We start from the raw sequence: 18,944 nt of genomic DNA, 5'->3' as shown, positions 1-18,944 counted from the left end.
GACCACTATATAATTTCAGTTAACACTCAACAATGAAGCACTTATTCTCTTACAGAGAAGATGAAAAATGGAGACATTTTCCCTTCCAGATTCTTGGTAATGACAATTTCCCTGTTTGAAAGGGAGCTTGTAATATCCCTGGTGAAAACCCGGTTGCTAATCCCACATATTAACGTGTGGCATGAAGAGAGAACGGTTCAAACGCAAACTTTGTCAGAGTTAGCTCACAGTATCAGAAAAGAAACCATTTCACCCTGTCTTTAGCTTTCAGTTTCAAGCACAGATAAACTGGGTGAGACAGCCAGCATTCTAATGGTTTAATTTTCTCCTGACATACAATCCAAAAACCAGGGCCCCATTCCACTATCTGCAACAACAACAAGCATTCAAATAAATTCTTCCCTCAGAATTACTCAGGGGGGAGCTGCTCACTGCTAAAGTTTATGCACAGAACATCTACAAATTCCGTACCAAACCATCCCCCCCCCCCCCCCCCCCCCCCACAGCTGCACACATCTTTAACATCTTTAAAGGAGCCCTGAGAATTCGCCTGGCCTTGGGTGTTGAGGGCATCGGCGGCGGGCGGTGGGGGGGGTTTGTTTTTGGGGGGGAGGGGGATATGGTGGCTCGGACGCGGTGTAGAGAGGCAGAATAAATGGAAGAGGCAGGCTGAACAGGAGAACAAAGGGGGGTCAGATTAGAGCCTGAACCCTCATGTGATTCTCCCAGATGGAGGCTGCCATTGCCTCTCACACTCGAATGAGCACGGAGCCGCCGTGGTGCGTGCACACACACACACACACACACACACACACACACACACACAGACACACACACACAGACACATGGTCCTTGCCAACCAACACAGGGGTCTCTCCACACTTTTTTCCTCACCCTTTTTCTCCTCACCCTTGCTGTTGGATTCACTGAACTAAAACACAAAACAAGAGTGAATGTTTAACTAATTCCCTCCGGTCCTCACTCTGTTCCTCTCTCCCTCTCTCTCTCTCTCTCTCTCAGTCCCTTTCTCTCTCTCGCTCTCTCTCTGCTCTGTCTGTACCCGTGACACACCGCTCTTAAAGAGCCTGCAACAAGTTCCTGGTATGCGCCGCGCACAACAGAGCCAGCTGTGTTTCGCATGAGAGAGCGCCGGGGAGGACGTGTGACATTTGCTCCAGCCTCTCTCTCTCCGACTCTGCACTAACAGACTCTGCGCCACGGCGACAGTTGCCGAGACACACCGCGACGTGTCACCAGCAGCGGTACGCAGCCAAGCAACTCGGTCTCAACCGCGACAAACAAGTTTGGAACCAGCGAAAAAACTCACCCTCTAGCCGGGATGCCCCCGCAGGTGGGTCCATTCCTAACGCGCTTTGCATCGTGCGAGAGCCGTGTAGCGGACTTTGCCCTCCGCTCTCTGGGGAATCAGCCATCGCATTCCAACCGTGTCATCAGAACAATGAAAGGTGAATGTTGTGAAAAATAGCGGTGGACCACTGGCTGATGATGTCACCTCTTCCCATATATGGCACGGAATTGTGAAGCTCCGGTTTGGAACTCTGAGGAGGTGGGACTAAAGCCAGGGGAAGGGGGGGGGGGGGGGGGGGCGTTCTTTTGCAATCTTTTCTCCTCATTTTTTTCCCCCCTCTCCTCTTTTACCCAACGGTCTTAGGGGCAGCTTCTTTCAAGCAAAAACACACCATCCAAAAACACCATGTTATTCTATGACAGAAAATACAAAACTGGATATAGATGACACAGACGCTGTTTCAATCACACATAAACTTTTTTTGTTCTCCCCACATAACCCAGTTGTCAAACAATCTTAAGTTCCCAAAAATGTTTCCATAGAAACGGGATAACAATGGGTGGGTGAAGTTCTGTTTTCGGGAAAACAATGCAGGCCAGCTTACAGATACCCCCTTTTGTGCGAGAGCTTTTCTCACAGGAACAGAAACTGAAAACCCAGTGATCGAACGGCACAATGGGCAAACAATACCACACATTCAGGCATGTACCCGTCTCCCCACAGGGCAAAAGAGTGAGCTTTGGCATTCTGTTTTATTTAGAGGCAAGTGGATCGCAGTTCTACAGCGTGCCAGCAATATGTAACACTGTAACGGCAAGGAGGCGTCCTGGCTGATTTCAAGAGGTCGTCTGTAGGAGTCAGATGTATAGATGGGAATTCTGACAAGGGCTTTATGACGTTCTGAGAGAATGAGGGCCAGCACAGATAGCTGGGTTAAACTACAGGTTAACAATAGACCTTTTCTCCACAGAGACACTCAAAGGGCACTCACATCAAACACCCCCACCCCCACTGCCTCATAGCTGTATCACACATTACATTGAAAACAAATGGACAACCTACCATAGAAGGCATGATTCCCAGTCATAAAACAGATCAATCTACCATAGAGTGTATGCCTCGCAATTATATCACAGATGGCATTTAAAATATATAGACATTTTATGTATCTACCATAGAGGATGTGCTACATAGCTACAGTACATCACTGATTAAATTTAAAAATACACATGGATAATCTACCACAGAGGTAGATTAGATATCCCATTATTTTCAAAAGTAATGTGTAATAAGCCAAACAATGAAGAGATATGCCTTAGAAGACACTCCGAAAACACGCAATGCAAGTCTTACAGTGCACACTTTGTAATGCAAATAACCCATATAGGTTATAAACAACCTATTTATATCCAAATTTTCATTTGTTTGTCATCTCTCTCAGTTACATCTGCAATATTCATTCCGCAATTCATGCAGAATATTCCAGACTGATTCGCCATGTGATGCTGGAGACCAGCAGGAGGGAAGGATTGCATTAATTATAAGGATGCTTCATTCCAGCTGTGTGTTTGCGTTGACTTGGCTGTGGAAGGGTGGCGTTTGAAAAGCACCAGGGATGTGGGTAGTGTGGCTTTGCATGACATCCTCAAAAATGCCACATGTTCCCCTCAGAGTTCCAGACTCTGTCCATGATGAGGTGTGCTGTGTGTCATGGGTGGGATGGGTCATGGGTCATTTTTCCTCTCCGAAGGGCAAGCTCTGCTGTGCCTCGGTACCGCGATCTCCTATCCGTCTCCTTGCGTCACCTTGGAGCTGCAGGGGCATTGCTTTCAGGTTTCTGCACAGGCAGAATTTCAGTAACAGGGAGGCTACCCAGTCCCTCTGCCTGGACCAGGCCCGGCACTATGGGGGTGCTTAGGGGTGCACTGCACCCCCAGACGGACCTCAGTGCACCCCCAGTTGTCTCCTTATATTCCTTATATTATATATATATGAAAAACTCCTCTGTATTTTCTCCTGGCGCTGCGCTTGGCCAGGACTGGTGTCTAAAGTGCAGCACGGCTTAACCCAGAGAACAGCTCTCTCTCCCGCTGGAATGTGGCACTCCAACGCCAACGCCCGCGTCCACCTCTGCCTGCCCTCGCCACCTGCAAGCACAGTGCTGAGTGAAGCCATGCCTGAGGCGTGATCTCATCGTCTTTACGAGTCAACGAGGGGCGTCCCGCATCCCGAGGTGACGCCTGACCTTTAGACAGTCTGGGTCCCTCCCTGATCGGGGTGGGGTGTGGGGGGGGGGGGGGGGGGGGGGGGGGGAATTACAGCACAGAGAAGCCCATCCGTTGCACTAACTGACAGATGAGTGTCCTTAAATGGCCTCTCTGTGGTGCAGGTCTGGGTTTCCTGCAGGGAAAGTCCTAGTCCCTGGAGTGATAATAAAGGCCTGATTCAATCCAGCTATAACCAAGCTATCAAGCACATACCACAAAAAGTCCAGTAAATCTCTCTGACCTTCTCAGTTAATTGTCTTGGTTGTTTGAGGGGATCTTTCAGACTTGAAACATAATTAAAACAAATTTATATTTTAATAACATTTTTTTAAAGAGTGTCTCTGTTTCCTAAGTTGATCAATAGCTAAAGAAAGAACTGTGAATCTAAATCTCCAGTGGGTCCCCCATATTAGACTGGATGTGATCCTTCCAAGAGAAACCGGCAGCATGTTTCGGCCCGTGGTCAGCAAAGGGTTACACAAACAAGAGATGGACCTGGGTACGTTTCTGCGGGAGCTTACTCCCTGCCACATTCCAGGAGGGTTTTTATTTATGGTAGGGTAGTCATAAATACCCTCAATCCATAATATTTTAAAATAACTTTAAAATGTCTGAAAAGCAAGAAAAAAGCGGGCATATCTCAGCCACCCCCCTCGCTGTGGAATGGTTCTGAGGCCACCTGTTCATCATGGCAGCATATTTGTCAAGCACCGCAAAACAAACCCCACACTTATCAAAACACGGTGTTATAAATCGTCCTCCTTAACGAAAACAAGCGCTCCGATAACACCTGAATCGTTCCCGCCCGCTCACAGCCGTGCTGCTGAAAGAGGGCCATCAGCAGCCGGAGAGAGAGGCCGCCTGTCAGCTCGCTGGCTTCCCGCCACAGCGGACTGCAGGACCCACTTCTGGGTAAGCTGCGGTTTTCAGTCAGTGACCCTAAACCTTTACTAACGGAGAAAAGCTGAGGGTGAAACATTTTTCCTTAAATCCCTTCCAGCGTAAGTAATCTGGAGGGGGGCTGATGACTGAGTAAATCTTGCTGGAAGAAAGAAAAAAAAATCATACAAGAATTTGAAATGTACAAATATGCGATAGATGTGATAACTAACTCTGCCTCTCCCTGCCAGTTAAGCATTTACTCCCATTGACATACAAACAACCCGACTGGCAATAAAAAAATCCCTGCCAGCTTGGTAAAGACAACTGTCAAACGTGTAACTCAACAGGTAGAGTCTGACTGATGTCTGTAGAAAGTCCGGGGGTGTATTCACGTCAGCACCACCGCACTGGGTGCTTCAGAACGTCTCCGCCGTGACCTGAGAGAAAGGGGGGTGAGGGTAGAGAGAAAGAGAGAGATAAACGTCTCCCCGTTGCCCCGACCCGAGGATAACTGCAAACAAGGGGGTCCTTTTGTCTCGGCGGAGGGGACCGTGTGCCTTCCCCTCCGCCGCAGGTGATTGGGGCCCATTGTGACATCACGGCGAGCGAGGCCAGACAGCGTGGGGACGCGGGATGACTGCAGGGCGCAGGAATGCGTTATCACTGAGCGCTGAAAGAGAGCGTGCCATTCGCCAGGTCGATGTTCTGCGCAGGGGAGGTCTGTGAGAAAACCATGAGAATCTTTTGTTGGACATACCTAGCATTTATAAAGGCAATTTAAATGGTTTATAATGTCCAACAGAGCACTTTCCCGAAGGTTCATTCTGAAACGCTTACTGCCCTCTGGAAAATGTTTTCATTCATTTTAAATTCCACTCAGAGGTGCACTGTGCCCAGTGACTGTAAGGCTACTGACCGTGTTTTTAAAGAGCGGCCTCAGGTGCCCTGTAAGTGGGATAAATTTTTACCAGACCCAGTTAGCCTCTCTCACGTTCATTTCAGACCTGGTTCTCTTAGTCTTGAAATGCGGGCTGCTCGGTAATAACCTTAATTTTGTGAGGAATTTTGTTGAACGTGTCGAGGTCGTACATTTTCAGGATGAGTCCAATGTTGTTGTCGTCGTCGTGGTGCAACAATCTTTCAGCTCACGCATTTTCCTGTAAATGTCATCCTCGTAAAACCTAAATTGAGGGGTATAAACCGAATTCATAGCTGTCGGGTTAAAGTGTTAGCGTTTCCCAGACGGGCCGCTTAAAATGTAATTAAAGCAATCAGTGAGGTCATGGGCTGTCATCGCCACGGCGCTGTCAGCAGACCGTGAAACCGCCGCGGACTTTGAGACGTTTGCAGACGGGATCAGCGAGGCGTCGCTGGAACGGGATGTGTAGGGGCTCCGAGCTGGCTCCTCTCCACAGATTTGGAGTAATGGCTGCCCTCCCCTGTCCCCCACCGTACCGTATTGATTCGGAGAGGGATCTACCTGCCCCACGCGTCCCGCAGAGCAGCGCAGAATGACACAGACTCTGCTAAAGTGACGGCGTGCGGATCGTCTGCGCGGCGGGGCTGGAGGTTTTACGGCTCGCCACACGCAGCTGTTTCTCCTCTCCCGAACTCGCGGGCGAGAGCGTGAGGGTGGCGGAGACCTCGGTGACCTCGGCCGCTCGTCATCTCCCAACCCACACAGGCCGAGCGCAACCCGAGCGCAACCTGAACATGGCCGCTGCGGAGGGAGACTGCGCCCCGTGTAAAAACCCCGGGGTTAATGCGGCCAGCAGCCATTTAACACAGCACGTTCATGTGAACCCAGCCCTGTTCCCCGACAAATGTGGAAATCAAGCACATACTGTACGCAAACACACACACGCACGTGCACACACACAACCACACACAAGCGCACAAGCACAAACACACACACACACAAACACAAGCGCACACGCGCGCTCACACACACACACACACACACACACATACACACAGAGATCTCAGTTCTCAGAACTGACAGTTTACCTTCAGATTTTGTATTAAATTTCAGCACAAAATGCATTTGAATTTCAGCACAAACCACAAAGGCGTTAGAGGTGTATCCAGTAGACACATCAATTAAAAATGAATAAAACATATTTCCCCTTTACACAGTACTTCTAAACTTCATAAAACCATATCAGATTTACTCCCAGGGACTCAAATACTGCTGAAGGTGCATTTCTTTCACGCGATCACAATAATTAAAGTCATTTGAAAAGATAAGATCATATATGTTTCTTAGCGCACACAGTGCTCTCAAATACAGGACCTGCGAATGCACACAAGCGTGAGAGAGACGTGTATCCTTTGCTGCCCTCCACACCCATGGGCTGTTTCATTGGGCTTTAAAAGAAAACACAAAATACATTCACATTCCACTGTATCCCTCGCTACCCTCCACACCAGCCCACTTTCGCCCCGCGATCTTTTCCCCTCTGCACGTTTGACCAGCTTGCCATGATTTCCGTCACGCTGTGTGCCGATTTCCACCCTGCCGTGGTCTGAATCCATTGGCAGCCCCACAGCCTGGCAAACGGACCAGGCCAGACGTCACCCCTCGGGTGCGGAGACATGACGCAAGAGTGGGGGCTCCCGTGGAGGGGGCGTCACGGCGGAACCTCGATATGCGGGCGCCCCGACAGCGATCCCCCACAGCGAGGATCTTATCAGATGAGGAGCGGTGACATCAGCAGCAGGGCCGTGTGTCTCTGCTCTGGCCTGTTTTCAGGCCCTGACAGTGGAGCTGTACAGTTAGCATACCAGCTCAAGTGTACCTGCATCAGTGATGGAGTGGCTAGATTACTCAGTGGAGGCTTGTGATCCCTGGACAGTACTGTTGCTTGCTTGAGTAACGGATAGCTTCAATAAATATTCAGCTGTGTGAAAGAACATGTCAAATTTACCCTGAATGAGGGTGTCAACTAACCAGACAGCCAGACAGCCAGACAACAAGCAGAATGTTATCTGATAAAAGTCTCTAGCAAAGGCAATCAATACCTTTGTGTCTTTGTCATGCCAGGTGTAATTGTAAGATGACTGGTAGAATAAATGAAGCGATTTATCATACTGAGGACTATAGTATGTGGCAGCATTCTGTTTATAAGAGCTACCAATACAAGAGTGATCTGCTCATCAGAACCAGCTTGTCCTGGCCTGCACAGGGTTTCCATGTTGACAACAGGGTCTTTAGTGTGGTAGCACAGCAAGGCTGGGAGAGGTGAAATGTGTCCCTGCCTGATTCTATCCAATTAGCCGAGTCTAATTAACCCTTGCCAACGAGGCCCATCAGGAGAGCTTTGAGTGGTTCATTGCATGTGGTTCTACACAGCATGCTTCTGTTTGGAGTGTCCCCAACTCCACCCCCTCTCTGTCACGCCCTTTTGTCTGTCTCAGTTCAGGAAGCTCTACATCATGGTCACGGGGACGACCCCTGCCCCTTGACCCCTGGGTGATGTCATGTGAGTGATGTCATCGCACTGCCCTTGTACCCCCCAATCCCCCCCATGTGGTAATTAGTGTTCCAATTATCTAGGGACAGATTGTCTTTTATCCACTGGAAAACCCAGGAAAATACAAGAGTGTGTGTGTTCATAACTGTCACATATAATGAGGCAACATAGGAAATACACAGGTCAGAACAGACTACTGTCTTCATATTGCATTCAAACTTATTGTCAAAGCAGTTAATGTTACTCTTTGCTATTACTTAATACACTCATAAGTGAAATATTTTTCTCTACTCTTTTCTTACAGTAGGTTTTCTAAATCCTTGGACTGGTGTAGTAAATAACAGTAACAAATGTGTGACGTCATGTAAAAGTTAATTTACTCTACACTTTACTCTTTGTGTTTTTTCACTCCTTTTTACACTATATCTCTCCCTCTGTTCAGGGTAGAGTGAGACAGTGCTCTCCCTCTCTCTCCCTCCCTCCGTCTCTCTCTCCCTCCCTCCCTCTCTCTCCCTCCCTCCGTCTCTCTCTCCCTCCCTCCCTCTCTCTCTCCCTCCGTCTCTCTCTCTCCCTCTCCCTCTCTCTCCCCGGGCTGCAGTCAGACTGCGCACGCTCCCCTCACCTCTCCCTCTCTCTCCCCCTCTCTCTCTCTCCCTCTCCCCCTCCCTCTCCCCCTCTCTCTCTCTCGCTCTCCCCCTCTCTTTCTCTCTCTCTCCCTCTCTCTCCCTCTCTCCTTCTCCCTCCCTCCCTCTCCCTCTCTCCCTCTCCCTCCCTCCCTCTCTCCCTCTCTCCCTCTCTCCGGGCTGCAGTCAGACTGCACACGCTCCCCTCACCTCTCCCTCTCTCCCCCTCCCTCTCTCTCCCTCCCTCTCCCTCTCTCTCCCTCTCTCTCCCTCTCCCTCTCTCTCTCCCTCTCTCCCTCTCTTTCTCTCTCCCTCCCTCCCTCTCTCCCTCTCTCCGGGCTGCAGTCAGACTCTCTCCCTCCCTCTCCCTCTCTCTCCCTCCCTCTCCCTCTCTCTCCCTCCCTCTCCCTCTCCCTCTCTCTCTCCCTTCCTCCGTCTCTCTCTCTCCCTCTCTCCCTCTCTCTCCCTCTCTCTCCCTCTCTTTCTCTCTCTCCCTCTCCCTCTCTCCGTCTCTCTCTCTCTCTCTCCCTCCCTCCCTCTCTCTCTCTCCCTCCCTCTCTCTCTCTCTCTCTCCGTCTCTCTCTCTCCCTCTCCCCGGGCTGCAGTCAGACTGCACACGCTCCCCTCACCTCTCCCTCTCCTGCTCCAGCAGGTTGGTGAAGTCGTCGCTCTTGTTCATGTAGTCCACGTGCTTGCGCTTCTCGCTGTCCAGCTCGTTGACGGTGCGGCGGTGGCACTTCTCCGCCAGGAGGAGCTGCTCCAGCATGCGCCGGTACGTCTCACGGTGCTTGTCCTCTAACCGGTCCAGCTGATGGGGGGCAGGAGGACAGGGGGGCAGGGGGAGAGACCTCCGCATCAGTGCCCCCGGCTGGGTCACGCCTCACACTTACTGGGCACACCAGCGCACCAAACATTCACCTATATCCAAAAAACTACCCATGATCCTCTTGGGCCCTCAGATGTGTCTTTTGTATGCTTCCTAACTACCGAGGTCCCTGAGGGGGGGAGGGTTTCGTGTCGCTCACCTCTGCCATGGGCTTTTCGTACACGTCCTCCCCCAGGGAAGAGGAGTGGGTCAGGAGGCTGTCCCGGTGCAGGGCTCGGAGGGCCTTGTCTGGGACAGCCGAGCCGTAGTGGGCCTCCAGGGTCTCGGGTCGGGCGCGCTCCGACTTCAGAATGTGGATAATGTCCTCGCGGGCCTGTGGGGCAGGGCACAGAGGGTCAGTGCGGTGTAGCGGTAAGGAGCAGGGCTTGTAACCAGAAGGTTGCCGGTTCGGTTCCCCACTGGGGCGCTGCTGCTGTACCCCTGGGCAAGGTACTCAATCCAAAATTGCCTCAGTAAATATCCAGCTGTAAAAATGGGTAACGTGTAAAATGAACTATTGTAACCTATGTAAGTTGCTCTGGATAAGAGCATTTGCAAAATGACAAAATGTAGTACAAAGACAGACCAGGGCCCAGAGTGTCTCAGGGTGAGGATGTGTTCTCAGGGTTGGGGCCTTAAAGAGACAGCAATCCAAACTCTCCCCTTTCTTACAGTGTATGCACCTGCTACAGCGTTAGCAGTTTTTACAGCAGCAGTCATGTTGGAAGTTTGCATTGTGTTCACAGACAGGGCCGTGATGCTTGTGGTTTCTGCAGTGTCAACCATGTTTTGTGCTGTGCATTCTTACAGTGTTTCCGGTTTCTGCAGTGACTGCTATGTTCATTTCTACAGTGTTTACAATGTGGGTTTCAGTAGTGGATAGATGGTTTGTCATTTCCACTGTGATACTTTGGGGTAATTCTTTACATTATCTGCACTTCATAACACATACATAACATATTAATAATCGCTACATGTGAATGACATTACAGCTACACAAAGCGTTCACCGTGCATAAATCCACGCTTCATCAAGCATATTGCAAAATATGAGTGATAAACTGCAAATGCTTTAAACAATATAGAGTATAGTGATTTAAGCACCAAATTAAAGTTACGATTATAAAGCTTATTGTTTAAGCTGGTATATCCAAGGTAGGAGCAATTATTTTAGTTTAGAGTTTATATCGCTTGCAAGTGTTGCTGTGTCCTGATGACCAACAACAGACAAACAGATTTGGGATTGCAACTGTGAAATTAAGCTATAAGTCAGCTTTAATGCCCATGGAATTCTGATATCTCTCTAATATCTCACTATCTCCCAACTAGAAAATATGCTTATCTGATGTAATCATGATTTTTCACAGTATGAATAATCAAAACCCATACTGTAATGGCATTTCCAATAAGGACAATTACAGTTAACTTTAAAAATTTAACTGTAAACAAAAGTTTGTGCTAGTTCCAGCATTCACCACTAGATGGAGTTTCTTTGTCACTAAGAAGGGGAAGGCCCTGTTTCTTTGCCTCTGAACACAAGCGAACACCAAACACCCAATGTACTTGACCATCCTGAACTTCAGGATAGTCTGATATCCATCAAGCCATCAATTCTTTTAAAGTAAACTGATGATTTTTATGATGACTGCAGCTGTTGTTAAACCTTTACTGGGTCCAAACCCTATGAAACAAACACAAAATCCACAGTAAATGTTGCTGAAGGCTATATACATTAACAAATAACAGGTTAGTCGTAGCAATAAATCAGAGATCCTGTCACCATTGTGGACACAATTTCAGATTGGATTATTATGATTTGTATTTGCCTCATGTTTTTAGGACCCCATCAATGGTTCCAAGATTCAGACATGCACATTGCAAATCCATTGAAGAAAAAATTAAACGTGTCCCAAAATAAACACTAACATAAAGAATATATGAAAGCATTTTCCGTGAAACAGTAAGCAGTTAAAGGATTTACTTTATATACTATAAATGTAAATTATATCCCTATTATAAATATAAACTGTATGAACTTCTTCGACATAATCTCACAAGATACGTATGGAGAATTCACGTACCAGAGAATGTATATCTGCTCAGTGACTTTAATCACATCAAGATTACAACTGTGTTCTATAAATTCTAATTCCTAAGATTAATGGCTCCCCCAAGTGGAGGCCAAAGGCACTGTTCATAAATTCAGACCAAAACAAAAGAAGCTACACTCATTACAGTGTTGTAAACAGCTAAAGAAAAAAGGAGTTGCATTTCCCACAAAAACCCTGCCGTGGCTAGTGCAGTGACTTTCCAAATTGCTAACGCCATTTTCCCCTGTTGAGACTGATTTACTGATTGGGTTAGAATGATGAAATGGTTATCAAATACAACAGCACTGTCCCCGGGAGGCGAGTCAGTTAACGACGGGAACCGTGTAAATGGCCGAATGGAAAACTCTGGGTGGTACAGCTACTGGGAGGGCCCACCCAGAGGCTGGAGAGAAGCTCTAACAGCCTCGCCTTTTCCCTTGGGGTTGGCATCTCTGTGAAAAAAAACAACTGGCCGATTCGACTGTGTCAGTGCACATTGGTTCCATCTCCGCCCTGGGCTCTAAAGAGGAAGTACCCCAGAGTAAGCGTGAGAGGGCAGGGGTCAGTGATGGCTGGTGAGGATCTCTGAGGGGTGTGACCGTAGACCAGCAGGCTCTTTGCCAGCCTGGGGTCCAATCAACAGAGTAAGCACTAGGCCAGCAACCAACAACCCAGAGAAGATGGAGCCCTTTCAATGGTCAATTTATATTATACAATACTATTTACAAATCTACAAATTTACAGATATTTAAAATAATTAAATGTTCTTAATCTTTCATCTGTGAAAAGTGCATTCCCAACAGACATAGAATATTCTTGTCTTTTAATAGTGTGGTTGCACCATATTTCTGGTGTCTGTCAAACTCTGCAACAACAAATGATACGTTGTGATTATTGTTTTCAGTGGCGCCCTCTGCTGGGAAAAGTCAGTTACACACGTTCAAAAAATGCTTATCTTCAAACAGAACTGAACAGTGTGCTCATCAACACTGTCTTTTGTTTGTGGACATTATAGCAGCATCAGAGCTAAACACAGAAAACAGCCCATTACTGCATAATGCGAGTTTTAATGTGGTGTTACTCTTAAATCCGAGGTCACAGTGTTGACTCTTACCTGAATCTCCCCCTCCATAACACCCAGCAGCTGCAGGAGCTCCTTCTTGGACAGATCCATGAATCCCTTTTTTTGGCTCTTGGTCCCGGGGGATTTCTGGTACCGTTTCACAGTTCCAGAAACCGCCGTCTCACCATCTTTTTCCTGCCGAGGGTTAGCCTTCCTCTTCTTGGAGCCCTGGAGGTTGCCGCCCTCTTCCTCGCTGACGCCATTGGTCGGCTGGGGGGTGCCTGACTGCACATTGGCCGGGTTCTCTGCCTCGCTGCTCTTGGACCTCATGCTTTACCTGCGCAGATAAACGCAAAGGCAGGGCGAGTCAGTGCTGTTTATCGCAGGCCGTTTTAAAAAGTTTAAATGAGTCATGGCCACGGATATATCCGTCTCACAACCTCCTGCCAAATGCGGACGCAGTCCCCTTTCGTTCACGAGGCCGTGGCCACAAACCGAAGCTATCCGCTTACGGCCACAAAGCACAACAAAAACATTTACAGCGGCCGAATGGCGCAAGGCGGTCAAGGATAGCACGGGACAGCATGGTGCCTGTCAGCCAGGCTGACATATTACACACAGACGGCTAATGGCTGGATTAGCTGAGGGATACAAAACTCAAGTGATTGCACTTCATTTCAGCACCATGGATGAGGTCTCCATTATCTGGTATCCACTTACACGATTAACTGTCAGTGAGAAGTACCAGACGGAAAGCTGACATTCAAAAGCTGCATTTGTAGAGTTACATACTCGCGTCGCAGATATTCGACAATGGCAAAATGGCAAATGGTTATTTGCATCCAAATGCAGAAGGAAGGGTAAAGCATCAATGGAGCAATTTTCACATGGTTTAAAGAAAATTAAAGTCGCTTCCCATTACTGTCAATGGTGCCTCCCAAAACGCATCACCTCTCCACACATAAAACGGCTTTCCCTCTTCGTTGGTGGTGGTGGTGGAGGGTATTTTAATAATTAATTAGTTAATAATTCATATATCATTTACAGAATATATCAGAAAGAAAGACCAGGGCTCTATAAAAACCCTTGTTATAAAAAACCTCACTGTAATAATCTATTACACAGCTTTCATGGGCTCTGAGGTCAACTCTTCATCGAGGCATTTTGTGTTAACATTCTGCTCAGAAATAGCCGGTCAAGCATTCGTGAAGTGCACTCTGTGGCTCATCACACTCGCTTTAAAGATCTCTGAGGGGTTAGGATAAAGAACTCCTCCTCGCTGAGAGAGTCGTGATGAATGCAAACCACACTGCTCTCTGACAGTGACAGAGTGCTCTCATTGTAATCTCTCCCACATTTGAGCATGACTTCAGGACTTTTAATGACTTACAGATCAGCAGGGAAATCCACTCTGCCTCCCCTGCGATCTCATGCGACCTTTGACCTCTGACTCATACCTTACACAGCTCTGAATATGTTCAAAAAATATGTTGTACATTGTTGTTTTTTTCCTTCAATGGCCTGGCTCTCGTGACAAAGATTAGTCAGTACGATTAGGTGTTTGACCCCACACTGGCTGCAAGCACGGGTCTCAGAGCACTCTCTGGAACTTTTAAAAAACCCAGAGCCAAAATTCACAGCACAGGGACCATAAACATCTATAGCAACTGTGATCGCTCAAACCCAAGGCAAACAAGAGGGATAATGAGTAAAATATCAGACAGAAATTCAGCTGAGCTTCAGCAATGACCATGCGTTTGATGCATGGGTTTGTCTCATGGCTCACCGGAGGTTTCGGCTCCAGCTAATTACAACCAGAATAAATATTTGTTTTGCTCTTAAATATTGCTCCGTGGAACTCTAATCAGAGCGAAGTAAAGGCTATTGAATTCCAGCCTTCTTGTCTCAATGTGTATCTTGCAAATTTTCCAGCTTCTTCAGAAGAAAAGAACCAACCAGTTCCAAAACATCAAATGTCTCAAATGGCGCACGACCTTATCGAGTCTTTGAACCGCTGGAACCGATACCCCAGGGCTGCATTCCACAGTATCCCGATAGCGACGCTGACCTCCCAGAGTGGACCGCTAATGGAAAGCCCCCACGTATTTCATGCGAGCGGTCGAAATCTGCTGCTCGAGCATCAGAGGCTGTGACCCATGGCTCATGGTTCCGACTGTACCTCTACAGAAAGAGTAGTAGCTTCCCGCTCCAGGCTTTAGTCTCGTTTGTGCAAACTGCTTTAAGGAAGGACTGTCCTATTACCCTATCACTGCACGATCAAGACCAGGGTGGCTCCCTTTTTGTGTGAAGCGTGATTATCATCTCGTTCCCTCTGTCTCCTTAATTAACCAGGTTATTTGGCTAATTGGTAAATTGAATACATGTCTTTGTGTTCTGATTCCGCTTTAAAAGAAGATAGTAGTCTGTTATTGACAATAAAACTTGTAAACATTTTGTTTGGTTGGTTGACATTTTTACAACACTGCAAAAAAAGAGCACCTTTCATGTGTTCTGTTATCTGAACATGAAAAACGTTAGATATTACAGGGTTGACAGGTTTGTATCATGTGACCTCACTCTTGGCTGCATTGACAAAGCAGCATTGACTAGAACCCTTTGCTACTTTCTTCTTTACACTTTGGCTGCTCCCAAACGTTCTACTCTCTCTCAACTCCAAGACAATCAATTATCCCCCTGTCCCATCAACACAGTTTAATTAAACATATTTTTATACTTCTGCAATGTTAATAACTGTTTCCTTTCATCATACAGTCCCTTTGGGAGGTGCGTTCCGCTGGTTTAAATTTTAATTTTAACAACATGACACAGAGTTCAGTCACGATAGTGAGAAACATCCACAGAGAATCATTGAACTGTGGGACACACTAGTCTAAGCGCCCTTGAATATGCTGTTAATAATAATAATAATATTCACATGGTAAACAACCTTATCCAAGGCTCCATAGTGACCTATGCATCATATTTCCCATATAAAGTCCATTTGTACAGCTGGGTATTTACTGACGCAATTAGGTTTGGGTAAGAACAAGGGCAGTGCACCACCAGGGATTCAAACCTCTAGACCCAATTCATCACTGTACACACTGCTCAAGATCTTACCACCTTCTAAACTGTTTAAAACTTTCTCTCAGGTCTTCTTTTGAATCAGCTCCAGAAACAATAATAAAACATACATCCAATTTTCCACAAAATATGGCTTTAATGATCAGGCACGATCATTTCTGAAAGCAAGGGTTTGCACATTTACAAAAACCAATGTCATTAATAACTCATAACTCATAACTTTACTCTCTGTAAGTCCTCCTGGGTAAAAGAGCTCAGAGGACAGTGTGATTCTGGAGGCACTGATTTTTAAACGTGAGCCTTTATAAAATTCACCAGAGCTGGTCCTCCCGCTCCCAGCAGTAAACACTAACGCCCTCACCCTGGTACTAAAGGTCAAGCATTCTGTGAGGCAAGGGAAAGCCCAGCCCAAAGATGGACTCAATCCCCTCTCCGATCCCAGATATGATTCCCCTCCCCCCTCCCCCCAGGGCTGGGTCAGCTGTCCAATGGTGAAATTTCTCTGGATATTTATAGGCTCTCCCACTGCTTCTCTCAAGCAAGGAGAGAAGAGGGAGACACATCACTTGATGTTTATAAGTGATCCTCATATAAACAGGCTCTGATTTCAGTCTGTTCTTTCTAAGTTGTTGTACCCCTCAGTTATAGGATGCCAGCAGAACTGCCACCCAGCTGAAAAAGTACAAGACATTAGTCGGTTTTTTGGGCTGAAAGGCCTGGTTTGGCTGACAGAGCTTCCTCACATTGTGCTATGTGTCTCTCCCTGGGTGTGAACAGGGTCCCCCCCCCACACAGCCCTTTGTTTTTGGCTCACATCTATAGACAGGCATGACGTGGCACATATTGATAGCAACTTGGCCAGCATCACGGCGGAGCTAACTTGGGAAACAAAATACTGGTCTGCACCAATCAGAATAGCCCTGGTAACTACGGAGTGATATACAAATGCAAATGGCCACAGGCCAGAGATATCCCTGCGGTTAACCTGTGGGGTGGTCCACTTGGCTGTTCAACATATGGTGTGTTGATGGACCACCGTTTGGTATCACTGCACAACAGCAACAGCGGCACAGAGAATGAAAGGGAATGCATGGGAGCTGATGAGTGAGCCGTGTCACTAACGTCACTCATAATACATCCAGCTCCAAGAACCGCTTCAATTCAAATTACAAACAAACAACACTGTGACTTTGGCTATACTGATCTGTCGATTCGATACCGCTGCTGTGTTCGTATGAAAAAAATGGCCCTGAACTCAGGGCAACATGTCTGCCCTGGTAGGGGTCATGAATCTATGACCCCCGCATAAATTAGCGGTTCCAATTTCACTCGGTCGCTGGCTCTTTGAGTTAACTGCCGCAAAATGAGGTCCTGACAGGTGGCAGCTGCAGCCAGAATTCCCCCAGTTCTGCAGCCCTCAGAAATGCCCAAACAAGCTTGATTCAGTGACCACAGGGAGAAGCGTGTGCCTAAATAAGGTAAAGAGAAAGCTGGCGGAGCGCAGCAGAACTCTGACAGCGGAGGAAGTCTGCGCTGACCTGACGCAGGGAGCTCCAGGCTGGGTTACACAGCAACGGGGAGGGGGGGGAGGCCCACTTCAGAGGCTTTGCGCACCCAATTATCCTCAGAACATTTGAGGACATCTGAGCAAAACCAGGGAAAAATGCCTGAAGTTCGGATCTGTTCAGAAGCTCTCAGTCACCGTCACGCAGTAAAAACAAAAGCAGAAGGAGGAATTCAGGCAATGCGGTTCGTTATCGGGATCCGTGCCTGCTGTCACTGTGAAGCTCCACTGATGTTACTCAGACTGGGGGAGAGATCAGAAGGGCAGCAGGCTGTTTACTGTGGCGTCTCCGCTTTCCTTGCCGCTACCAGAAGTAATTAGTGTGAAATCCGCGTTTCCAGTTCTCCTTGAGCAGCCCCGGAGACAGCCCTCCATGCAAATCGCTCATTTTCTGCCTATAGCCAGCGCTGCTCCAGACAGCCCCCTGACCCCTCCTCGCAAGTCAGGCCCGGGCCGCGAGGCCCGTGCTCAGCCTGACAAAAAAAGAAACGCAATGAAATTCTTCCCTCGGGCAGCAGACATCTGCATTGGACAAGGGGGGGGGGGGGTGGGGGGGGTTAGTGGGAGGTGGGGATAAATTGGTTCACTGCATTTCAGCATCCAAATTGGGTTTTAACTAAGTTATCTTTTCCTGCTCAGCCTTTGCAATTTGTCAGGATGAAAGAGTCACATCATCTGATTTAACCCCGGATTACCTTAGGTTAAGACAGGTGATGCAACTGCTGTTCTGTATTCTGCATCTGCATTTTTTGTGACTGCATTAGGCCCATGTGGTTTTGTGCTGAGATTTGTTTTTACTCTTCCTAAGCAGAGGTTATTTTCCAAACTATTTTCTTCATCGGCTCTCTGCCCTTCAAATAATATAGACACAATACGAGTAATATACACATCTCTATGTCATATATACCTCCTACAGATATGTACAGTCCACACAGTTTGAACATCATACAGTAGATTTTACTGTATATAGTGGTGTGAGTCTATTAATACCTAATACCATATTTCATATGCTGACATGTTCAGCTGAGGCAGAATATTTTTGCCGGATTAGGTTACAACTTGTAGTATCCTCTTCGGGACATAAAATTACAGGGTTCTGAAGGGAGGCAGGCCATTTGGCATCTGCCTACAGAGCATGTGCGCTTACCAATCTTTCCTGGTCTCCGAGATTCATGCCCCACCATTCTAAATGACTGGATTCATCAGCCAATGACTGGTTGCGCTTGCACTGAATTAAAAAGCCCTGTTGCATGTGGCACAATTCCATTCAACTTGCACACTCCAAACACAAACACAGGAAAGGCCACAGTGCCAAAATCTGATGTCTTTTTTTTTTTTTTTTTTTAAATCTTGGGGTGTGTAGGGGGGTCTCACTTTTTCCCCTCTCTCCGATATCTATAACAATGTCTGTTAGTGTTTGATTGCCCGAGCTCAATTCATTGCTTTCAAGTAACCCCAGTTCTGGCTCTTTGCAGGTTTATCTGGCATCCCCTCTGTTTGACAGCATGAGACATCAGGATAGTGTACACCAGGAAACCTGACCCTCACCGAGCCTCCTTGGGCAGTATGACATCATTAGATGTCACCTTAAAAGGGGTGGAGACTGAGCCAGAGGACAAGTTCAGGTTGATTTATAAATAGACCTCAAAGGTTCAGGCTGGCCGAGACAAGGTCATGGCTATACAGCGCATGCTAAGTCACCAGATCAGGAACTTCGTGTCAACT

The 18,944-nt window shown here is 47.4% G+C and overlaps 1 protein-coding gene across 2 annotated transcripts in view; it reads right to left on the bottom strand.

The window, feature by feature from the left end:
• LOC118786715 (filamin-A-interacting protein 1-like) overlaps positions 1–18,944 on the bottom strand; it is a 34,076-nt gene that overhangs the window by 10,201 nt on the left and 4,931 nt on the right. For both annotated transcript variants that reach the window (XM_036541997.1, XM_036541999.1), the window contains exons 2-4: positions 12,623–12,908; positions 9,580–9,753; positions 9,184–9,362 (exon numbers count right to left, since the gene is read on the bottom strand). In XM_036541997.1, the coding sequence (XP_036397890.1) occupies positions 9,184–9,362; positions 9,580–9,753; positions 12,623–12,901 (632 nt within the window). In that variant the 5' untranslated portion in view covers positions 12,902–12,908. The remainder of the gene's footprint in view (positions 1–9,183; positions 9,363–9,579; positions 9,754–12,622; positions 12,909–18,944) is intronic.

Source organism: Megalops cyprinoides, chromosome 12 (assembly GCF_013368585.1).
Source record: "Megalops cyprinoides isolate fMegCyp1 chromosome 12, fMegCyp1.pri, whole genome shotgun sequence".
Lineage (NCBI taxonomy): Eukaryota > Metazoa > Chordata > Actinopteri > Elopiformes > Megalopidae > Megalops > Megalops cyprinoides.
The sequence above is the reverse complement of the archived record's forward strand: the minus strand, read 5'-3'. Positions and strand labels throughout refer to the sequence as shown.